At 47.4% G+C, this 22931-nt stretch overlaps 8 protein-coding genes across 8 annotated transcripts; 3 read left to right on the top strand and 5 right to left on the bottom strand.

Moving 5' to 3' along the window:
* Positions 1-2307: 2307 nt before the first annotated feature.
* FSST1_003955 (uncharacterized protein) lies at positions 2308-3064 on the bottom strand (the record flags this gene model as incomplete). Its single annotated transcript, XM_083230083.1, has 2 exons — positions 2308-2612; positions 2668-3064. 2 exons carry the CDS (start codon positions 3062-3064, stop codon positions 2308-2310), a joined length of 702 nt encoding a protein of 233 aa, XP_083087385.1.
* An 808-nt stretch (positions 3065-3872) lies between these two features.
* Positions 3873-6257, bottom strand: FSST1_003954 (Alpha/Beta hydrolase protein; the record flags this gene model as incomplete). Its single annotated transcript, XM_083230082.1, has 5 exons — positions 3873-3995; positions 4048-4164; positions 4216-4418; positions 4470-6030; positions 6156-6257. 5 exons carry the CDS (start codon positions 6255-6257, stop codon positions 3873-3875), a joined length of 2106 nt encoding a protein of 701 aa, XP_083087384.1.
* Positions 6258-7436: 1179 nt separating this feature from the next.
* Positions 7437-8087, bottom strand: FSST1_003953 (histone acetyltransferase subunit NuA4-domain-containing protein; the record flags this gene model as incomplete). The annotated part of the gene is made up of 3 exons (XM_083230081.1): positions 7437-7655; positions 7714-7908; positions 7959-8087. 3 exons carry the CDS (start codon positions 8085-8087, stop codon positions 7437-7439), a joined length of 543 nt encoding a protein of 180 aa, XP_083087383.1.
* A 1031-nt stretch (positions 8088-9118) lies between these two features.
* Positions 9119-10568, bottom strand: FSST1_003952 (PWI domain-containing protein; the record flags this gene model as incomplete). Its single annotated transcript, XM_083230080.1, has 4 exons — positions 9119-10042; positions 10099-10263; positions 10320-10410; positions 10465-10568. The coding sequence occupies 4 exons, from the start codon at positions 10566-10568 to the stop codon at positions 9119-9121; spliced, it is 1284 nt and encodes a 427-aa protein (XP_083087382.1).
* Positions 10569-11101: 533 nt separating this feature from the next.
* Positions 11102-11941, top strand: FSST1_003951 (uncharacterized protein; the record flags this gene model as incomplete). The annotated part of the gene is made up of 4 exons (XM_083230079.1): positions 11102-11254; positions 11307-11379; positions 11426-11760; positions 11813-11941. 4 exons carry the CDS (start codon positions 11102-11104, stop codon positions 11939-11941), a joined length of 690 nt encoding a protein of 229 aa, XP_083087381.1.
* Positions 11942-13765: 1824 nt separating this feature from the next.
* On the top strand, positions 13766-14731 carry FSST1_003950 (ras family-domain-containing protein; the record flags this gene model as incomplete). The annotated part of the gene is made up of 5 exons (XM_083230077.1): positions 13766-13828; positions 13982-14074; positions 14129-14282; positions 14338-14543; positions 14597-14731. 5 exons carry the CDS (start codon positions 13766-13768, stop codon positions 14729-14731), a joined length of 651 nt encoding a protein of 216 aa, XP_083087380.1.
* A 3527-nt stretch (positions 14732-18258) lies between these two features.
* On the top strand, positions 18259-20266 carry FSST1_003949 (homeobox domain-containing protein; the record flags this gene model as incomplete). Its single annotated transcript, XM_083230076.1, has 4 exons — positions 18259-18443; positions 18535-18646; positions 18760-19241; positions 19291-20266. The coding sequence occupies 4 exons, from the start codon at positions 18259-18261 to the stop codon at positions 20264-20266; spliced, it is 1755 nt and encodes a 584-aa protein (XP_083087379.1).
* A 1344-nt stretch (positions 20267-21610) lies between these two features.
* FSST1_003948 (peptidylprolyl isomerase RRD2) lies at positions 21611-22909 on the bottom strand (the record flags this gene model as incomplete). The annotated part of the gene is made up of 1 exon (XM_083230075.1): positions 21611-22909. One exon carries the CDS (start codon positions 22907-22909, stop codon positions 21611-21613), a length of 1299 nt encoding a protein of 432 aa, XP_083087378.1.
* Positions 22910-22931: the final 22 nt, after the last annotated feature.

The following is a 22931-nucleotide window of genomic DNA, read 5'->3' as shown; positions in this document are numbered from 1 at the left end:
CGATATTGGAAAATGTATATTAGCATAGAAAGGGGCATGTTATGCCTGTGTAACGAGATACAAAGCCGTCTTAAGGAATAACTGGTAGAGGAAATCGCATTTGAAGTACTCGCTGTCGCATGTAATGGTGACACTCGGCCCTCAGGCTAGTACAAGCTATCATTTCAAATAGTACTTTATCCAAATTCACAGTAGCCCAAAATCTCTTTTCAGATTCTCAGTCCTGTTTTCATTTTTCCAGGCAGAATGTGGCGGTGATCTCCTATGCTTCGAATGGATGTCGGATTACTTTGTAGGTTAATGTAGTTCAATACACATTGAAGCAATGATATGCATCTCATCGTTTTCAAGTTTTCTACTTGGCATTTTGATATTGCCTTGTATTTAATGCTATTTTTAGTTTAACTCTTGGAGTTGATTTTAATAGAAATACGGGATTTGTAAGTTGATTATATGTATATAGCAACAATATGGATGTATCGGCTAATCGGGTTGTTTCCGTATCCCTCCTGTTGAAAATATAGGAGTATGTGCCAAGGGAGAAGAGATAAAAACGAAGAATAGTATAAGCAATAGCCTTTGACGCAAGCTTCTCTTGTAGCTCATTTTGTACCTTCAGCTCCTCAGAGAGATAAGCCTTCTCAGGTTCTTCTCCTTCTAGCAGCAACCAAAAGAGGCCGGACTGATAGCATTCTTATGGTATAGACGCAGTTCAATGCGATGCGTTGACCGCCCAGTCAAGATAAGCCGAGTCACCTCAACCTTTATACTGGGCTTGCATACTAGCGCTCCTCGGTCGTCACTTGAGCTTCTGATATACCCAAAATTTCTGCCTTTGTTATAAGTATAGCATGATTTGTGATGATATAAAAATGGCCACCCGAATAGTTCAATGTTTAGTTAGCCAAGATCATACACTGCCCGATATCTACAGTTCTTCTGGGATATGGAGCTGGCGAGTAACGGCATCGATCGCCATGTTGCGAGACTACGTGTTTCTAGGAGAAAGGGGTAATTCGCACCGGATTCCAATTCAGTTGCCTTGTTTGCTCGTTCGATTACAATTCTATTTGCTACATCGAAGGCAACCGGTTTTAGTTCGTATTTCAGGCTTTTTGTATCCGCCTATGGTGTTTCTAGCTTTGTACTTACACTGAAATATACTATTATGATTGTATTTTAATGCTCTCAGAGAGGATGTATCTGTGGGCGAGATATACTAGCTGCAGGTAGGTTTGTAAACAAGAGAGGACCTAAAGAAATGATGATGGAACTGGAATCTAAAGCATTGCTTGTGGTAGACTTTATATCAGTATCTCTATGTGTTTCTGACTCTTCGATGCAACTTTGGATAGGTATATTAAGAAGAAGATACAGCTATGCAAGCAATGAGGTAGTGCAACGAGATTATACGTGCAACTCTCTGTTTGTGCATCAGCTGTCAGTCTGCCAGGCAACGGTTTAGGCTAACAATCCAATACAAACAAGCGATACCTAGGTCAGTGATTCACTGTCCCTCGCATTTCGAGATCTATGGGTATAAATACCACCCTTTGATCCACCCTAATCCTTCCTCTTCTTTCTACCTCCTAACTTTTTTCTCTTTCTTTCACGTTTTACCTCGTCAATTTCAAGCAACGACAATCACAACTTAGGCTGCACCTTGTTCGCAATAAGCCTGTCGAAGAATCCGTCGTCGCCAGTTTTCCTCCCCCTCGTAAATACTAATCGGTCACTTTATACTCCTCAGACTATAGTTCTTAGACTACTTATTTTTATATCCTAAGACTTAGGAGGCTAATGTTTCTGCTACCCACTAGACATCTCCAAAGACAGCCTGTATCTACCTCAGTACCTAAAGAAACAAAGTAAATAGCAAATAACTGGATAGGAATCTAGTTGGGTAAGTGTCATATAATGTACTAAGCCCGATAGTCCTGTCTATGTATTCAGTCACGATGGCTCTCGGACAGTTCAAGGGTGACGGGCCATGGACAGGATACGGCCAGACAAATGACAGAAAAGACACGTATAAATGTTAACCTAGCTATCAGTAAATCAATTTGAAACCGTAGTCTGCCGGATTTCGTCTTCTTTATTGTTTGAACTAAAATATAACTTGAGACTCAAGGAAGGCCAAGATACTTCTTTTTGTTCCCTTGCTCAATCCTCCTTTCCTCCTTGAAGAACGCCATCGCTATGCAAAACAAACCAATATCTAATCACTATTGTCACCGTTATCACCTCAAACCCCATAGTTTCGCCGTGTCCAGCCCTTCAGATCTGAGAAGAGCTGGGTGTTTCCTCTCAAGACAAGTCCATCGTGTCGTCCTGGTCTAGGCGGTCACCTACAGAGCTGAGACCTGAGTCATCGTCGCTAGCGTGACCGTTTTGTTGGGGAGCTTGCTGCTGTGGAGGTTGGTCCCTGTCCTCCTGTTGGTCTTCACCAGGTGTCGGGCTGCTCTGTGGTGACGCGCGGTTGGAAATCCATTCTGTAATTGTAGTCTCTGGGCCACCTTCAACTTGGATCTCGCCTGTGTCGTGTCCGCGGCCGAGTATGGTTCCGTGGTACTTTGCGTCCTCGCCAGTTTTGCTGTGTTTCTTCTTGAGAGCTGTGAAGGCTTATTGTCAGTACGATTCCTAGATATACAACTTTGCAGGGCTTACCATTAAGATAGTCTGTGGCATCTGTTTCACCGTCTCCGCTGCCGACCTCCATCATCTCCTTCATGCGCTGTCCAGCGAACCATGCCATGAACTCTTCCACTCCCCGTAAATCCTCCTCGCCGCGCCACATCTCCTCTGAGGGAACGCGCTCTGGCATGATGGCGCCAGCGTCCTGTAGTGCCATTCGTATATCCGCTATAGTGAAGTCGGCGCTGTCGCCTTGGTTGTGAGCGGCATGGGCGGCGGTACTCTGGCAGAGTAGCGACAGGTATCGAGCCGCGAGGTCGGTCAGGGAATCAAGCACGGCTGGGCGCGTCGAATGGTAGCCCGTAGAGCGAAGGATTTGGAGGATAGAAGGGCGAAGGAGCGCGTGAAAAAGAGATGGTGGCGTCGTCATGTTTGTATGGAATCTGATGAGTCCTCTATTTTTGTAGATGAATTGGTTCGTTTCTGTTTGGGCGCTCAGCTTGCGATGTTGTAAATCTTCCCGTTTGGAGCTATTGGATTCGTTCGTTTCGATGTCGCGGTAGCTGAGCTGAGCTTGGTTCGGCCGTCATCGAGTATCCTGGTGGAGGAGAACCTCGCAGCGCATTATCCGAACAACGCGCCTAGCAATTGTTCAAGAAACGTATGAAAGTTGCTTGCGATGAAGCTTCTTAATTGTTTGAAGTTGGCCCAGGCCTGTTTGGGTGAAGTGCAGATCAGAGAACAGTAGCTTGCCAGACAATAGCCTGGTAATGAAAAAGAGTGGGGACTTGCTGCTTCAATAGAACTTGCTGCAGCACATAATACAAAGAGCTAATGTGTGTAATAGGACAATCTACAGAATAACGAACCAATAGAGGTTTAATGATGACACATATAGCTGAAGTCAATCATTGATTATATTATTCTTATTAAAGATTCAGAGATAAACCACTCTTTAACTCTCCCAACCCTGACCTTTTATCATGAGAAACAACATACAATGCTCTTTATCTTTACGTTAATATTTGTTCACTCAAATAAAAAGTGCCACAGCTATTCGCTCAAGTCTCTTCAGCAAACTTGTGTTGGCATGGAGGTTCTGCATGTTGCCATATTATTATCATCCTGCTGTTGACGCTATCTCCTAATCCAATGTGTGATTATGCTGTGGTTATAATAGCACGATGCCCCCAGCTACTCAATACATTCAGCGCTCGTGTCCCGATCGCCATTTGCATCTATATGGTCATCTCCTCAGCTTTCTCCTGCAGGCTCCCCTCGTCAGATATACCACTGTACTTGTTGATCCATTCCAGAACCTCCCGATGCCAAACAAGTGAATTCTCGGGCTTCAAAACCCACTACATCAACCATCAGTAAATAGTCCAGTCAATTACAACAGGTTAAACTTACGTGGTTCTCATCGGGAAACATGACAAACTTGCTTGGCACATTGCGAGCCTGTAAAACGTTGAACATGGCCAGTCCTTCTGAGATAGGCAATCGGTAATCGAGTTCGTTGTGAATGACCTGTAATACGGTTACAATATGTTCAAACAATCGGCTTCCTTCTATACTTACCAGCTGAGGAGTGGCCCAGTTGCCAGTGTGTCGAGATGGATCCCACTTCTCATATCCAGCGCGATTCTCCCAAAGTGTTCCGCCAAAGTCGTGCTCAGGGAAGAAGAGCTCTTCAGTAGACCATTGACTTTGAGTCGAGAAAACACCATCATGGCAAACCAAAGCCTTGAACTTTCGTCCTAGGTCATGGCCCTGTATCCAATCTACCCACTTGTTAATTCCATACAGCTTCACAATGCAGCGTCGAAACTCACTAATCATGTATCCGCCATACGAAGCTCCCAATGCAACCGCACGGTCGGTGTCCACGTAATCGACATGCTTCTCGAGGAACTCAAAACACTTCACCAGATCATTGTACGGAGCGCCTCCCCAGTTCTTAGCAATAGCATCAACATGAGCTTGCCCGTATCCGGTGCTGCCAGTAGGGTTGGGGCAAACTGCTACATAACCCTGTTCAGCAAAGATGGCAGGGTTCCAGCGAGTGCTCCAATCGTCCGTCCAAGCTGATTGCGGTCCACCGTGGATCAAGAAAGCCAACGGATACTTCTTGGACTTGTCAAAGTTGGAAGGAAGCATGACCAGAGCGTGGTTGTCGTAACCAGTCGAGCCAGGGTACCAGATTTCCGTGGCCTGAGACTTGGACAGGCCGAAGGTCTTGCCATTCTTAGAGCTGGCTGAGATCACCTTGACTGACTTGGACTCAGGGTTCAGGATGCCGTAGCTAGAGTTCTCGACACGCGATCGGGTTGTTATAAAAAGGGAGTCATTGTCAGCTAGAGTGTGAGCTTCCACAACGCTCCCGTCTTCGTGGATGGGTTCGGGCAGATTGCGAGCTTCAAGTGTGTCAGCCGGTAGTTTCCAGAGCATTGATCGCCCATGCTTCTCAGCCGCGACGTATAGCTCCTTATCGTCTTTTCTCCAAACAATCCAGTCAGGCCTCAAATCCCAACCACCCTCGTCATCATCTGTCTGATAAAACTCTTGAACGTTGCTCAAATCGGTGACATCAGGAATCATCAAGAGTCTGGTCTTGTCGGATTCATACTGCTGATTCTTCATTCTGGCAAATGCAAGCCTCTTTCCATCGTTTGAAAAGGTTGGCGCACTGCTGTATCCCCGCAGTCGTCCAGTTTTAACAATCTGGGGCTTAGTGGCCTTCTCTGTCCAAGACTTGATAGGCACGTAGTAAAGATCAGTCTTGGTGTTTCGTGCCAGGTTCAGCTCGGGATCCTTTGAAACGAAAGCAATGCCATTCTCGCAGATATCAAAGTCTCCAGCACCACCAAAAGGAGGGACTGGAGAGCTGAGCTTAGTACCTGCCAAGAGGTTGGTGAGGCTCGAATTCTCAAGTAGCCATCTGTCGTTCTTTTTGGCGAGCACACCGTACCAGAGTGAGTTCTGGTTTTCGGTGTTCCATGCATCCCAGTGGCGAACAAATAGGCTGGTATAGATCTTGGCTGAAGTATACGTCTTGGGTTGAGTCGCTTGCCAATACATATCTCCTTTAGGGGTAGTCAAGGAGGAGCAAACAAACGCGATCTTGCCCTCCGAGAGAACCTTGGTCTTCGGATTGGAAATACCTCCAGCAAAATACTGAATCATGCGCGGCTCGAACTTCTCCAAAACATGTGCATAGTAAAGCGAAGAAATGCCATTGTCATTTGTCCTGATAAAGGCGACTTCTTCCTCTCCAATCCAGAAGGGAGAGCTGTCATGCGCGGACTCAGTGATGACATGAGAAGAATCATCCTTAATGTTGAGGACGCGAATCTGTGACGAACCAGAGTGTTTCTCGAACGAGTAGGAGGATATCTAGCATAAGGGACGAAATTATTAGGTCAGTTCATACTACTTAGGTCAGACTTCAGGCTGTTTATTTTTGTATCCTAAAGCTCCAAAGCCAAATTTTCTGATAGATGCCCTCTAGATTGACTTACAGTATAGAGAACAAGCTCGCCAGTGGAGTTGGGGACGCCTGTAGAACGGCGAGGGGCCGAAAGCAACACCTCGGGGGTGAACCGGGTGGCTTGTCTCGTCATCTTAGAGATGGTATCCAGGATGAGGGATGGTAGTAGTCGATAAAGATAAAGAGTAGTTGAAGTGAAGGTATTAGGAAAGGTTGACAATAGGAAAACCAGGAAGTGTTTTGTACAATTGAAGCCTGTACCTCCCGCCCCCTCTCGCTCTTGTTGCTGTTGTTGTTGCCGTTGTCGTTGCCCGCCCGGCCCCTCCCTTCCGCTGAATCCACCGCTCGTGCTACCTTCCTTTACCATGGTACTTTTTAACGTCTACTATACCAGGAGAAAGATCAACACCAAGGACAAGATACTGCGTTTAGTGTTCAAGATTTGATTGCAGGATTTCTAGAAGTCGAAATCCTTCTCTACTAATTTATTCAATAATTACTCCAATCTCACCACCACCACCATCATCACAATCATCTATACGATCACATCTATACTCGTCCAGTGCCTCTCCAAATGAGTGAGACCCCGCATGAAACCACGTCCATGTTCGCTAGGGGATAAATAAGCCTTGAACAACGTCAGCTCACCATAGTCTGGCCCTCACTAACCTGGTACTAAACTGGGGTAGACACACGCTGTCCCAGCCTCAAGCGAACCTTGTTGGCCAGGTCAAGCCCAGCCTAGTCTAGTGGGTAGCAGAAGAGTTGGCCTTTAGGCTACAAAAATAAATAGTCTAAGAAGTATGGTTCAAGGAGCATAAAATGACTTGCTAATTTCGTTCTCTGTGCTTCTAGCGTCTAATTCTTTTGGCCCCTGAGGCCAGCCCAAGTTACCAGCCATGTTATACTTCTACAGCATTGATTGTTTACAATCATTTGCCCACAACGCAGGACAAAGCCGCCAGATCTCCCCGTTAACTCGTTGCTCACTCCATGTCTCTCGTTTGCGCCTGTCCAAGGGGAACATTCCAATCACAAGCGGTCTCCGCAACTAGGAACATTATCGAGACGTAATACTGATATCTCAGGAACGAATGATACTCGGTAGATGCTTACCTACGGTTCAGTTTTCTCGATTTATCGGCGAGCGACCTCATATACTTGACAGAGACAATGCACCTTGTTACAAACCACAAACCCGAGAAAGGAGTATATTCTACCATGGTACCCTAACGCCATTCAGACCATGCTTCCAGTTGCATTTATTGTGTTTTAACGCCAATCCCATTATACAGCACATTGTTACACGCATCTATTTGCGCTGTGCTCCGAAATTCGTGCGCTTCTTGCTTGTTGATGTATCATTTTCGCTATCCTCATGCTCGGCCGTCTTCTTCTTTGGCTTGTTCACATTCTTAGCCGCTGTTGTAGATGTCGGTGTCGGATGGTTCGAAGGTCCGTCGCGGAAAGCGGCAGAGGAAGGTGTCGCGCCAGCTGGTGTCGAACCTCCTGATCCCGGGGTGATGCCTTCCTATAGAAATCGTTAGTGTCGCAGTCCCGTATGTTGACCAGGGCTGCTTTGATCTTACCAGATTGTTTGGCCGGTATGAGATCGATGATCGCGAAAATACTCGATTTTGTTCCATCGGGCCAACCTTTCGCCGCTGTGCTGCCGCGCCGCTCATGCCTTTCATGTAATTGTCAAAGCCTGTGATAATGTTGCCGCTCGGTGTACTGTCAAGGTAGATGGTTTCTTTCTGTGCGATTCCATCTTCAACTTGTGTCTGCTAACAAGTCAGCAATTTTCCATTGCGCACGCTTAAACATCACGCACCAAGCGTCGTTCTAGAGCCCTGCGCTTCTCAACCAAATCCCGAACTCTGGCTTGAGCCTTCTTGTATTCAGACATCGTCACTTGTCCGGTCCCAGCCCCGGTTCCGGTTGGTTGCTTTCTTTCAGCCATGCAGTTTGCCCTCTCTTGTGTTTTCGATGAAGTTAGTTTTCGAAGTGCGCGATGGATGGAAATGTTAATATGCAAAGTCGCGTTCCATCAACAAATGGTCAAGTTGGGTTGCCTCAGTTGAAATGGCGGGGCGCGTCAACAATAGCCACTTTTAGGCGCGTTAAGCGCGGTGAAATCAGCGCCCTTTTACCTCAACACGCTTTTTCTAATGTAACAAACCAAACTTACACAGACAGCAATCAAAAGTTACCATCATCAAAAAGGGAAGCCTGCGTATCGCAGGTGGCTGGAACTCTCCCGCCGGGAATTGAACCCGGGTCTCAAGCGTGACAAGCTTGCATACTGACCACTATACTACGGAAGATGGATGGTTGTGATCAACCACTGTAGCGGAGTTCGATGCAACGATTTACGCTAACATCTTCTATCAAGTCTAAAAGAAGAGGTCAGTTTTGGTAATGGCAACTTCGAGAAGCTGGTCACTAGATTTAGGATATGAAAAGAAATACTAAGAGCGGGTCTAGGGGGGCATAAAGCGACTAAATTATTTTATTTATTCGATACCTACCTCAATCATAGAGATTTCTGCAGCCTGGGTTAGTTTAACTTACCCTCAGGTACCTACTAATCTAAGAGACGAAATTAGTGGGTCATTTCATGCTTCTTAGACTATGGTTATTAAACTCAAGCTATTTTTGCTGTTATATCACCATAATAAAGTATCGATCAATATGTATATCATTTTATTACTCTATACTTGACCTACGAGACTTTTTATATACTACCCGGTTTCCAACGCCGTCAATAGCAAATAGCATGATTAATGTGATTATAAAGCTGTTGTAATACCAGAATGAAGGGCTTTGGAAATTGTTAGCTTCGGTTTTCCAAAAACAAAATGATCGTGATCATTCTCATCCTTCTTCATCGACAAGAGCGGCAAGAACCGAGTATAGGATGGGTCTTTATGAACAAAAAGGTCAGTGCCGATCATCTAAACGGGCTTGTACTGAAGACTAACCTCAGATACTTCATTCGGTAACCACCTCTGCCTCGGGCTTGGTGGGCGGGGCATGAGATTCATCTTCAGAAACATCAGCTGACTTGTCTCGAATCCTGGATCGTGAAGAAGCCGAAGAACTATTTCGTCGACGGCCTTCGGGTGACTCTCTTCTCCTCGAAGACCGCTGTCCGCCCCTTTCATGTCTTGGACCTCTCTTGGACTTGCGGTCTGGGGACACACTGCTTGAGCGACTGCGGCTGCGACTGTGACTGCGGCTTCGACTCCTGCTACGAGAGTCAGATCGCGAAGAGACACTTCTCGAAGACCTTCTGCGGCGAGATACCGAGCGACTTCTCGATGATGAGTATCGTCGGCGTTTTGCTACAGGAGAATCCCGCTCTGACGATACGGATCGTGACGGTCGATTCGGGCGACCCCTGTCGTGTCGTCTGTTTGCACGACCCCGGTATGAGTCGCCTCTGGGTGACCGTGATCTCTTTCGTCTATCTCCCCTCCCTCCTGGAGATGTGGCCTTCGATCGCCGGTTTGATTGATCAGAGTCGCGCGATGCGCTGCGACTCCGGGAGCTCGATTGAGATGATGCTGATGCTGAGCGAGACCGCACAGGAGACTTCCGTCGGCCCTGATCAGCCCGGCCACCGCCTCGTCTGCCTCGAGGAACGTAACTATCACGCCCGTATGAATCTCTGGAATCTCTGGAATCTCTGAAGCGTGGCCCTGGCGATCGTGATCTGCGACCACCCCTTCTTAATCCCCCTCCTCGACCACGGTTATCGAAATCGCGGTCGCCTCGCCTTCCTTGCCAGGTATCCCCACGAGTAGCTACTCGATCTCGGCGGTCACGGTCTTTCATGTCGGCGACTTCACGATCGCGGCGATCCCAATCATCTCGTCTTTGCTTGGCAGTTTCTGCGGCACGATCTGCTTCAATCTGGACAGAGGCTCCGTTAAAAATGACGAGTATAGAGGATTTGCATGATGGCGTACCTTTTCTTGCATAAGCTCAAGCTTTTTAGCTTCAAGTAGTTCTTTTGGGACACCCTGAGGGCTACTTTGAGCACTCAGCAATAGTTTCCATAAGTCTTTGCAAAATGGCGCCGTATCCTTATCGAGAAAACCAGTGAGTTGGATTTGAAGTGATTTGATGTCCGGCTATCGGCAAGCTGTCAGCATTCGTCGCGAGTGGTTGGAAGTTGGGGTGAACGTACGTATCGAGGACCTTCGATGAGGTTGAAAACGAGCTCAATCACTACATCGTCTTCGTTGCCTAGGATATCGGATATTTTACTAGCGATCCATCTGAAAGAACAAGTCAGCAAACGTTACTGGGGAGCTCGGGATGAGGATAGTCACTTCTTCATGACCTGTAGATTGACCTTCTGCATATCAACCTTCTGGCTAAATTCGGCAGGGAACTTGGTCGACTTCAAGAGTCGCGCATCTACACCGGTAGCCATGATGGTTGTTTTGCAATGGCAATCTCGTCGTGGATCTGAGACGCGTTAAGAAAAAGTTGCTGAGGAAGAAAAGTGACGTCGCCAGCACGGATTGTTTGAGCCGCAGATGCGGATGCACGGACCATTCATAAACACCCGGAGCGAGCTCCAGCCCGGGGCAGCAGTTTTAGTAGAGCATGAGAGGCTCTTCAAGGCAGAAAACCTATGACACTTTATGGATGAAACAAATCATTATAATCCTTCTTTAGATCTGAACTTAGACTGTTTACTCTATGTATACTAAGCCTGTGTCTCGGGTATCCTACGACTCCTAAAGAGGGAGTTGCTTGTACCTACCTAACCAAGCACACAACTTACAGTGGGTGGTCGCACTAAAGAGCCCTGAAAGCTCTCACCAGCACATGGAAGCTCTGTCTAAGGCACGTCACCCACAGCAGCCTGCCGAAAGAGCACATTCAATTCTTCAACTCATATTTGGCAACGCAGCGATTCTCACTTCAACTCATTCTTCTTCTCTTCTCCGACTCCTCGAGATGGAAAATCTCCACGCTCCAACGGTACCCTCCGGGGAAACCACTGCCTCTGTCACTAATGGCAATGCGGGGCATCTAAGCTTTGCTGAGTTGCAGCGAAAGAAAGACGACGTTGAGACCGAACTCAAGGCTCTTGGAGGCGTTCTTGATTCGGTATTTCCAACTACTAAGGGAAGCATTTTTCACTATGCTGATGCAATTATAGCATGGAGTAGATATGAACACTTCTCTGTTGACAAGTGACGGGTTCCCTCGCGCGGACATCGATGTCGCCCAAAGTATTACTCTTGATGGACACTCTTGCTCGGCCACTAACACATCTAGTTCGAACTACAAGATCTCGCATCATTCGTCTACGAAATGACTATTCAGCGTTGATGACTCGTATCGAGAAGTATCTTCACGAGCATTTCGCTAGTCTTGACGAGAACGATGCCGCACCGGTTGCCGGTCAAGCTAACACCCAATCCGTCTTGCCAGACTCGGTTTCCGCAACTTTGGATCCTCCTTTCGCGAAGGTCAACACTGTAGCCGCAGGAAGTCCTGCAGAGAGTGCCGGTCTGAAAGCTGGTGATGAGATTCGTAACTTTGGCTATGTCAATCGGGCCAACCACGACAATCTGAGCAAGGTTGCAGAATGCGTGCAGGGCAATGAAGGAGTAAGTTGCGATTTAGTGACAATCCACGAAAGTGTCAACTAACAACACATAGAGCAACGTTTTCATCAAAGTATCACGAGTAGATGGTGTGGCCGAACGACAGGAGTTACGGTTGACTCTGACACCCAGAAAAGATTGGGGTGGTCGTGGCATGTTGGGCTGTCATGTTCTTCCTTTGTAAACTCGGAGGGTGATCAGGTCATAGCCACATCGCACATCATGGCAAGCGATACATGATTGTGTACAACGACACAGCAGCAATGGCTGTCGTTACTAGAGCGTTATCCGGCACACATAATAGAAACGAGGCCCTCAATTAAAATATAGTTATGAGAACTATGTCACCTTGATTAAAGATTCAAACGGGAAATGAAATCTTGGCTTTTCGTTTGAGGACTTCTGCCAATCGTCCTGCCTTCGTTGTGCTGAATGTACCTTAACACGCAAGCGTACCTTAACTAGTAGTTTAAGTGCTCATCTAAGAGACCAAATATCTCAGTTTAGTACTTTATACTGCCACCCGCCCTGAGGCTATTTATTTTCTATTCTTTTGTAGCTCATGTCTTTTCCCGCTATGCTTAAAGGTGGGCTGAATATTACCAGATGGTTAGATTTCAAGTATGTCTCCCGAGATAAGCACGCCCAATGTACCTACTTCCTGAAGAAGATTGAATATGTCGTATTATCCCATTAGCCGGAAGTCAGATAGGCAACCTATTGTTTACTGAATGGCGCCAACTCAGATGGGATGGCCTCAAGGTATTAGAAAATTAGCCAATTTATACGATTCAGATCAGACTTGGGCTATTTATCTGTATGCTCAAAAACTTTGAGGCTAAACGTTTGCGTTACCTGTCAGATAAGACAGTCACAAAGCATGAGTAAATTTGCCTAGGCAACTGTTGAGACATTCGTGTACTTGTCGTGATATACCTATCATGGGAGCCCAAGAACAACGACATATCCAGAAAGACGTGCATGTCAGAGAACCGATGACTAAGTCAACACCCAACAAACTTAATAATAGCACAATCAAATTTCAGTGACGGTGGATGTCTCCAATGAAAGCTCAAGGTTGGAAAGACGGCGATGGTTACCTAGAGCTGCCTAGGGGTTGCCTGGACATGCTGAATAACCCTTTTGATACAAAGTAAGATAGCTAACCCGATCTATGATGTCGGGTGGCAGCATGATAACAAAGCAAGAGGGTGACAGAAAACTCTACCACTAAGGCTTAGGGTACCCAAATAAGCAAAAACAAATAGTCTGAAAGTTCACTCTAAATAGCATAATATGACTCACTAATTTGCTCTTGTGTTTTCAGCGACGAACTTTTCTGGTGCCCCGAGGCAAAGCAAGCCTGTACTGGAATTACCTGGGTGAAGAAAAGTAGTAGAACAAGCCAAGAAGCAAGGCCAGGCATGACTAGGCACCGCGACGCACAGCCAGCGGAGCAAAAACTAGCGAACAAGAAGACGTAGAGGACCAAATCAACTCAACGATGCCCAATGACAAGAACGGAATCTCGGGCTCAGAGCGGTGACGGTGTCGGGTGTTGATGGCAAAGCCTTGATTAATGGGTGGATCACTGGCAGCCAGCATGAGAATGCGACTTACTGAATGGCCGGCATCACGTGCAGCCTACCCACCAGGCAGGTAGGGGCGACTGAATTTTTCGCTTGAGGTCCTTCCCTGCCCAAAAGTCCCCCGCCGCCTTTCAAAACATCATTCAGGTTGACCTCTTGAAAGTTTGTCAATCAAGATACCCACCAACAAGCAACGCTTTTTTCAGGTATTTAGGATCCAGTTCCCCTCGCCGCTGCTTCACCTCGACGTCCATCCATCTCACTTGATACCCCTCACCCTATCACACCATATTCGAATTGAGCCCTCTTGCGCTCTTGCCGACCGCTTGCTCAACAGAAGCTAACCCAGGCCTCTCAGCACCCCGCTTGTTTACATCTTTCGCACCTGTCGCTACAACACCACAGACACAACCATCAAAATGGCTGAGCAGCAGACCCCTACCTTCAAGCTCGTGCTTGTCGGTGACGGTGGTACCGGAAAGGTGTGTAGGATCCCATGACGCAACATCCTCTTTCGCGATTTTTCTTCGACGACCGCCGAGCTCTACTCCGCCAAGTTGAACCGAATCTCGAGAGACATGAAGCGACCGCCCATGAAAAACTGCAACACCAACTGACATTTCATTTTACGATAGACCACCTTCGTCAAGCGCCACTTGACTGGTGAGTTCGAGAAGAAGTACATGGCCACCCTCGGTGTCGAGGTTCACCCTCTTGGCTTCACCACCGTAAGTCTCGCGACCCCACGTTGTGCCTATGCGGGGTACTAATTTATATCACAGAACTTCGGTCAGATTCAGTTCGATGTCTGGGATACCGCCGGTCAGGAGAAGTTCGGTGGTCTCCGTGACGGTTACTACATCAACGGCCAGTGCGGTATCATCATGTTCGATGTTACCTCTCGTATCACTTACAAGAACGTCCCCAACTGGCACCGTGAGTCGCACCTCGCCATGATAGAATCAGAACCGCGACTAATAACTCCATGCAGGTGATCTCGTCCGAGTTTGCGAGAACATCCCCATCGTTCTCTGCGGCAACAAGGTCGATGTTAAGGAGCGCAAGGTCAAGGCCAAGACCATCACTTTCCACCGAAAGAAGAACCTCCAGTACTACGATATCTCCGCCAAGTCTAACTACAACTTCGAGAAGCCCTTCCTCTGGCTCGCCCGCAAGCTTGTCGGCAACCCTCAGCTTGTAAGATTATTTCTCTTGCCTAGTCGAATTCGAAATACTAATCAGTCCAACAGGAGTTCGTTGCTGCTCCCGCTCTGGCTCCCCCCACTGCCCAGGTCGACGAGAAGCTCCTGGAGGAGTACCGCAAGGAGATGGACGAGGCCGCCGCCATGCCTCTGCCTGGCGAGCTTTCCGACGACGATCTGTAAATGACTCGTGCGTTCACGGAATAACTTTGTTGAGGAGGATGCTGCCAAGTGTCCAAGGAACGGTGCATTGGGCAGTGTTTGAGGATGGCACATAGGCAGCCGGAACGACCATTTATGAGTACAGGACGGAAGTCCTGGAGTTTACAGCAGCGTGATTATGGGGCGGCACAAAAGACTGGCCGCCATGCCTCTCTTTGGGGGTTACAAGGGACGGTGCACTGCAAAGAGCAGTGTCTTATTTAGTTTAGCTAGACTTCCTCCACCAAAACAATAAACAGGGCCAGGTTTGCGTGGCTTGGCTAAGACAGCGAACTTTGACCCTTTGATGGATATTTCATGTTCTTCATTGATGCGGTTTACTATATGATATGCAGTGGTGATATAAGACAATGATAGTAGTGTAAAGTCAAGGGAGATTCACAAATACACATGAGATTGTCTGTAGTAGCATCCAAGATGTTGCCAGGGGTGTTTACGCTGCAGCCACCTCGACTCTCAACGAGGCGTTGTGTTACCTTGGCCTTCCGATTTTTCTGATTTGGTATATTGCATGTAGCACAATAAGATAGGCTCAATTCTTAGTTTTGATTCGATGACTGTCATAGGTTGTGATGCATTATGCCGGTCTGTTTTGCGGTGGCCAGAAGGGTAAGGACAGCCATCCTGCAGCTGCAACCCGGTTTGCAAACGAAAAAGAAAAGAAAAGAAAAACTTTATCCGGATAAGTGTGCATATATGTGTCCGTATTTACTTGGTGAGAGAAATAGAATGACAGTTATGCTGTCGTGTGGTTGGGAATCCGGCCAGTCACTCTTGCAAATGCATTAGTAGTATGTAACATCATACCAATTCGTAGGTTTTGATATTAAAAGCCGTCTAAGATAACGGCTAGTGGGTAGCAGAAAAGTTAGCCTCCTAAGTCGTAGTATAAAATAAGTAGTCTAGGAACTATAGCCTAAGGAGTATAAAGTGACCGACTAATTTCGTCTCGTATGCTTCCAGTGGTCAACTTTTCTGATACCCCGAGGAACGGATAAAGTTATGTTGGCTTGTATTTCTATAATAACACATTTGTTATACATTAGATCTGCGTCTTATTGAACACAGGGGTCGCCCGGGGTTCTAATGCCTTGGCGCTGGAGACATTGACACGCCAGGCTCATGTAGAACGTATAGTGCATCACTTGTTGAAGGTTGTGCTTGGAAATTCGCCCTTTGGTACTAAGTCAGGCTGGGTGTCACGAGACTTTAGTATATTTACGCAAATCTGATAAGCAGCTGAATGATGTTCCAATGTCTCCCAGAGCTGACAAGGGGTATCGACATGACATGGATCATATATGTTTCTTCTTGCAGTAAATGAGACCTCGTCAACCTTTGTGTTATTAGTGAGCCTACGCTCTGGTATTTTTATCGCAACCGAGATGATCGTATAAAATAGGCCAATGAGTTTGAGAGCTGTTTATTTTGGTCAAAGCATCATATGGTTTCGTGACCTTCGTATAGGTAGGTAGGCAGTTTTGTTAGTAATCGGATTTAACGTCGAGATGGTAGAGCAATAGACTAGGTTTTGACGATCATGCCTTAGTCGTTTGACAATCTGCATGGATGGGTGTCCTCCTCCACTTTGTGCATGCAAAGCGCGTTCGATGCCAATAAGGGAAAAGAAAGACATTTCCAGCTGTTGTTTCTTGTTGATGCAGCAGCCCATACATAATACGTGAGACGCGCTTTTTGAGGACCCATCAAAACAAGATACATAAAAATATGGCATGGATGGATGGATGGATCCATAACTTATACGAGACTGGACGTGCAGGCGAATAGGATTCCAGGAGTTATGAGAGGGAACAAAAAAAGAATAAATCAATTCGAAGATGTTCTTTCTAATCTCGGTAATCTAGTCCGGAACACGGACTTTGGTAGGAATGGTATTTAAAGGACTGCGGACCAGGATCTGTGCTCATGGGAGATGGACATTAAGAAAGAGAGAGAGATTAGATAGGCTTGGCGGTTTATTTATTTGTTTAGACAAAATAAAGTGGCTATTAAAAACAGTGAGATGGATGGATGGATGGATCATGGATGGCGGACATGACACCCCTGCGTATCTGTACTGGCGCATGCAGCCACTTAATGAAACAGGGGTGTCAATTGACCACAAGATGGTCCCCGGGATCGCTAACACCGTTTGTTAATTGATTAGATACGTTCTAAGCGTGGGGCAAAGGCGGTAGGAGATGATATTTGAGAAACAAGGGAATGGAGCAAGATTTGAGTAAACCATGTGGACTGCTGTTTTGTCTCTTCACAGTTAGTCAGTAGTCTGATCAACTGGAATAAACTGGAATGAAAAGCTTGCCTCGAGCTAGATCGTGGCCGAATTCATCTGCATGCATGGTTTATGCACCTGGTTGTCTAGCCGCATATATAGTAGAACCGTCGAGCAGGTTTCTGTAAAAACTCTTTCCAACGCTCTATGTTCCCCCTTGTGGCTGTGACTGTGACGCATTGCATCAGGACAAACATTTAGCAAATTAACCATGCTCTAAAGCAGATGAAAAATAAAGTTATGTCTAGTTAATTAGTATAATGTTTAACGCGTTTGTGATTATTTGTTTCTCTGTAAGAGTTGACTATAGCGCGTCTTTTATTATCCAATACTGTTGCGGGGATGCAGAACGAAAGGGGGAAAACATCACCATGCATCCATCCTTCCATAGATGAACCGTAGTAGGCAAAGGGGACCAGTCATCTTTTACAGAAGATTAAGTCTCATGAGCAAGACATTTTATATGAAAGCTTAAATGATCATGGAACCAAAGTTAAGTCACGGTGAGACTACGCGCTGGTCAACCGGGGATCAATACCGCGTTTTCGGAAGATACGCCATCCATTAAAATAAAAGAGCAAGGCGGGAAAGCTAAAGCTGCCTAGGTAATCTCGAAAGACGTAATCTAGTAGATCTGAAAGTCGGTAGGGGAGGTTGGTTCAGGTTCGTAGGTTTTTTTTTGTTGTTTACTGGGATTTTACCCTGCCAGTGCTAGCAGGTGCCACGAACAGGGGGGCGCGTTTACAAGGTTTACGCGGAGGCACAAGCGCCCAAGACAAATGGGGGACCCAGGAGGGGAAGTGCAGCGCAAGGGCCTTGGAAGGGAACTGAAGGGACGATACCTTCCTAGGCTGGGTCGCCTCGTTTTTAGAAGCACGCCCTAACTACACGTCGCTCCTCTCCATCTCGACTCTACTCAAACTCAACGACAACTTCGTTCTTCTTTCTCTTCTTCACTTCTGCATCTGCTTCTTATCAGCCAGACCGCTAGGATCCATACTAACCAAACTTCTTTTCTATTATCTTTCTTCTGTACAGTATATCTGTTTACTCTGTTGCTAATATTGTGACCCTTCGACCTCCCGCGAGATAAACGACCACCAGACAAATCGCCTCCTCTCCAATTCTTCATCCAGTAATGTGTCTGCATCATCAATAAGGCCATCCCCATCACCCTCCTCTCCTATCCGCAATCATGGCCGCTCCCAACAACTCCTCCTTTGTCGCCGCTACACCCGACAGACACGCTACATCGGCCCCGAGTCAACACGATGTGGCTGTCACGCCCCAGAGCCTCCCTCCTCTGGCAGATGCTACTGGCAATGCCATGTCCGCACCCGATTCCGAGAAGCATCCCAAGGGAAAGAGAAAACGCACGGTGTATGTTTTACGTCTTTGACAACTTGGTTTTCATGGTGGACAAATATAATCTAAGGAGCTGAGCTAATTTTGCTTCGATTGCGTCGTGCAGGGCCAAGGACAAAATGGTTCTCGAAGAGGCGTACAGCAGCAATCCCAAACCCGACAAGCAAGCGCGCCTGGATATCGTCCAGCGCGTGTCCTTGAACGAAAAAGAAGTTCAGGTATGGTAACAATCAATGGCCGACGTTTGAAACTATCCTATCACGAATTGACTCTTTACGCGTCTGCCAAATTAATTTTTATGAATGCACGATATTAACATCATCACCTTCAGATTTGGTTCCAGAACCGACGACAGAACGACCGCCGCAAGGCACGTCCCCTATCACCACAAGAGGTTGCTGCTCTTCAATTTGGAGGCATGAACGTGATACCTTCCGATCCTATCGTCAACACCGCTACGCCCAGCAGGCCAGAGAAGGCATTCCCAGTAACCGACCCTACTGGTTCTCGATATGCGGATCATATCTCTGCACCTCCTCGACCTTTCGACCAGACTCCCTCCATGCCACGAACTCATTCAGATCTCTTAAATAGCACCCCGGTTTCCATCACCCGGGACCGCGATTATCGCTTTCCCGATGTCACTCCCAACCGTATCGATCCTGCTCTCTCCCACAGTGCTCACGGTGCTTCCCATTCTTTGTCCAGCTCCATCTCTAGTAACGTTGGCTATCTTGCCAACCGTTGGAACTCTGCGCCCGGTTCTTTCTCCACCCCACCCGCTATGAGCCGTAGCGGGGATGATTCCTTCAGGTAGGCTATACTTGCCACAACTATTAGCCACTATAACTGACCAATGTAGATTTGACCATTTCCCTCCTTCCTCGTGCACGTCTGAAGGTTCCTCTTATCCACAGAGCCAGTCCAAGGTTCGCCTATCGATGTCTTTAGAAGGCAAGGCCGAGCTAGTCTCCAACCAAGGCTCTCCATCCCGTGAAATGCCTCCTCGACCATCTTCGACCACGCCAAGCCTGCCCCAGGTGCGGCAACGAAGTCTGCAGCGTAGTCATAGCGCGGTCCCATCGATCACTCTTCCTCCTATCACGGCGCTTACCAACAGCTTGCCTCCTCCCAGGTTCATGCGAGGTCGGTCTCGTAACGTGCACGCCTGGGAGTCCTGCGCGGACGCAGAGAATCGTGACGAGCTGACAGCCCAGGCCGAGCACGAGTCGAACGGATCGGCGATTGCAGCTATCAATATTCTTCGATCCCTGGGCGGAACTCAGCAGCCAAGCCCCGGTAAGCGCAATGCTCCCATGACGAAACCCCAGCAGCGGCCTCACCAGGCCAAGAAGGCTAGATTGGATTCCACTGGGTCAAGTATCTCACTACTGGAGACGGAACTTGAAGAAATTCGAAAGGCTGATAGGGAGTATGGCAAGGTAAAGGTTTCCATGTTGGTCTCTCCAACAGGCGGTGATTCAGACAAGGAGAACTTGAGCCCTGACGAGGATCATAGCTCCCCTGATCCTTTTCACCGTCGACCTCTGCCGCCTGCTCCTAAGCCCGTTGGCGAGAACCCTCGACGCATCGGTCGGGTTCTCCAGGAGCAGAAAAGCCCAAACTTACTCGCCAACCGCGCGAACACTGCCCCCGCTCGCCCCCGGTCCATTATAAAAGAAGGATTGGAGATTTTTGAGGACACGATGAAGTCAGCTATGCCCTCTAAAGAGAATGAGGTTGAGAAATTTATGCGGGGTTCCGTCAGCCCCAGCAAGAAACCGGACATGGATTGCGTTGCTGGCCTTCTCTCGCTCAGTCAAGGAGCCTGGAGATGAATTAAATAAAAAGAACAAAGAGCTGCATCAGCAGTTTATCGATTTCAAAAGCAAGGGGGTGACCGGATGACAGTTGTACGGTCTGCTTGGCTTATCTTGTGTTCTTTTCTTTCCAGAAACGGAGAAGAGAATCTGTCGTGCACTTACTTGCATGGATTGTATGAGTCTGCGCCCCCAATGTACGTACATATATGTACGATGTTTGTTCATGTCCTGTTCAGGGGTGGCTGGGTACGGGTTCGGTTTTGGGCGCCTGGGAACTGGTGCTTGTAAATATGCTTTGACATTCAACCAATATTGCTGGCTTAGTAAAGCCGGTGGATAGCTCGGCTGCTTGGATGAATGGAAAAGAACAAGAGACACTGTCTCGGAAATATTGTAAAGAAATGACTCGATTTACGTGAAATCGCAATACACAACTTGGCCCAATTGAAGAATAGCATGACTGAGTTGGCCGCTGGGAGTATTGAAGAGGGAGGGGTGCTGTATAAGCCTGCTGCCTATACCAGCCAGCTGCTGTTACCCAACTAAATTGCTCCCCTGTTATTTGCTGTTGACTATGTTTCCTTAGGTAAATCCAGGGTCTAACATACGCAGCTTTGAAATCTGGCTTAGAGCAAAATCTGGTTGAGATACCTCACCTAGAAAGGTTTACTTGGGTTGATCCGGCACTGGCCATGGCCGCCGTCCTTTGGTGCGAGGTTCAGCAGTGGTATATCTGGCTAATGAAACTTCGAATGAAGATCGCCAGACAACTCTCTGAGATTTCCATCATCGACAGATACCCTGCATCTTATAAGTGCGTATGGGGAAGTGGCCGTCTGGCCCAACACGCAAGTTTTCTCTTATTCACACATCAGTGCCGTCAAAAATGAGGGCTTCCCTAGTGAGCAACAGGAAGGCTAGCCTGATTCTTCTTTATATAGGTACTATAATGATACCGCTGGGGACGGTAAACAGTCAGGAATTAAAAGCGATTTTTAGAAATAATCTTCCAGCCCTATGAAGCCAAGAGTCATACAACAACATCATGTTAATATCATGGACACCCCATGGGAATATTGTGAGCCCAGACATAGGAATTTGCTATACTTATGGGTAAGGGGTGTAAGCAATAAAGAATGGTAGCCAGATCAATATACCCCTATTCTACTGTTCTAAACATGCTATTAGTGTCATGTTTTCCTACCCAGAGGCGACATAGAGGGTAGACTGTGTGTCTGGTGGCTGAAGTTTAAAAAGAGGTATTTCGTCGTTATTCATTATGAACATAACAATAGTACATGATATCTCGTCGAAGCCATAAGTAACAAAGCCTCTGGCTTTTTTGCTTTGTAATATGCATTAATCGAATGGGATTCTTCGTAAACCCTGGTTCATTCCCCTTTTCTTCATCTCTTGAGCAGCTGCGATACTGCTGGGGACTTTGATACCACAACAGTCACCCCAACCGGTACCGTCGTGGGCTTTGCCAGTGTGATCATGACCCGCATGCGGATCGTCTTCGACATCTGCTTCATCTTCAGCCCCGGTGTCCTCGCTCATACTATCGTCTGCTGGCACCAGTGATCCGAAAAGGAAGTGCTGCATAACGGGAAGCTTGCCCAAGACCTCAGCTATGAACATGCGACGCATGCCTCCGTCAATCTTTGTCCAGGACCTCGCCGATGAGATGTCGTCGAGCATCGGGCTGTGCCATCGTAGACCCTTGACGGTTTTCGTGCTATTGACAAAGCTCACTTGACCCAAGTACATGTAGTCATGGCCGAATTCCTCCAGGGTCAAGTCCTGGTGGATAGCTCTTGGTGTGATGTATGGGTGATGCAAGAGTTGTGTGGCACCAAATAGGAAAGGTAAGAATTGGTAGTCATCAAGACCCCAAACGCCATGTGATCCAGCAGGTTCGAGATAATATGTCATCTGAATAACTCGCATAACCTCAAGGTAGCGCACAAACACCCGAAGTACGATGGGCTTAAAGTCGGATTGCTTCAATAGCCCCAGCTGGTAGAGACAGAGGAGCCAGATCATAAAGTTGAGTTCGTGTCCAGATCCATAGTCGATTCGATTCCCGTTTCCGAAAGACTCGCAAAAGTATGTGGAAAGCTCATTGATGGCATCTTCGTTCTGTACACCGATATCACGATGCCAGGCTGCACTGTTCTTATGCGCAAGGTCGAGAAGACCGCGGAATGCCTTGTTGCCGAATCTCGAGCCGCCCTGCTCATCTGGAGGCGATTTTGTCACCAGCTGCTCTGTCTCGTCAAGGATGTGTATAATAATTTTGATAGGGCCGCTCAAGTCTGCGTCACGGATTGCCGAGTTGGGAGTATCGATAACGGACTCTGCTAGCCCAAAAACCCAGGCGGTGATGAGTTTACATGTTGACGAGGAGAGGAAGATGTCGTGGTCCTTTTTGGATAGAATTCTCCGCGAGGGCGTCTTGAACGTCCAGTTGGAGGAGGTATCCGGTGGCGTGGGAAGAGCGGGCGTTTCGGGGATGGGAGTAGGATTGGAGGGACCAGAGCGTTGCTTTCGAGGCTCGAGCTTTGGCAGTCGATCTTTGAGATTTGGTATCGATGACGATGCTGGAGCTGCTGGGCCTGGTGATGAGGCGGGCTGAGGGGGAGCTTGTGAAGTCATTTTTTATGGATGAGAAGTTATT

The sequence above is a fragment of the Fusarium sambucinum genome, chromosome I (assembly GCF_050947815.1).
Source record: "Fusarium sambucinum isolate potato_lamoka chromosome I, whole genome shotgun sequence".
Lineage (NCBI taxonomy): Eukaryota > Fungi > Ascomycota > Sordariomycetes > Hypocreales > Nectriaceae > Fusarium > Fusarium sambucinum.
This window is presented reverse-complemented; position numbering and strand designations above follow the sequence as displayed.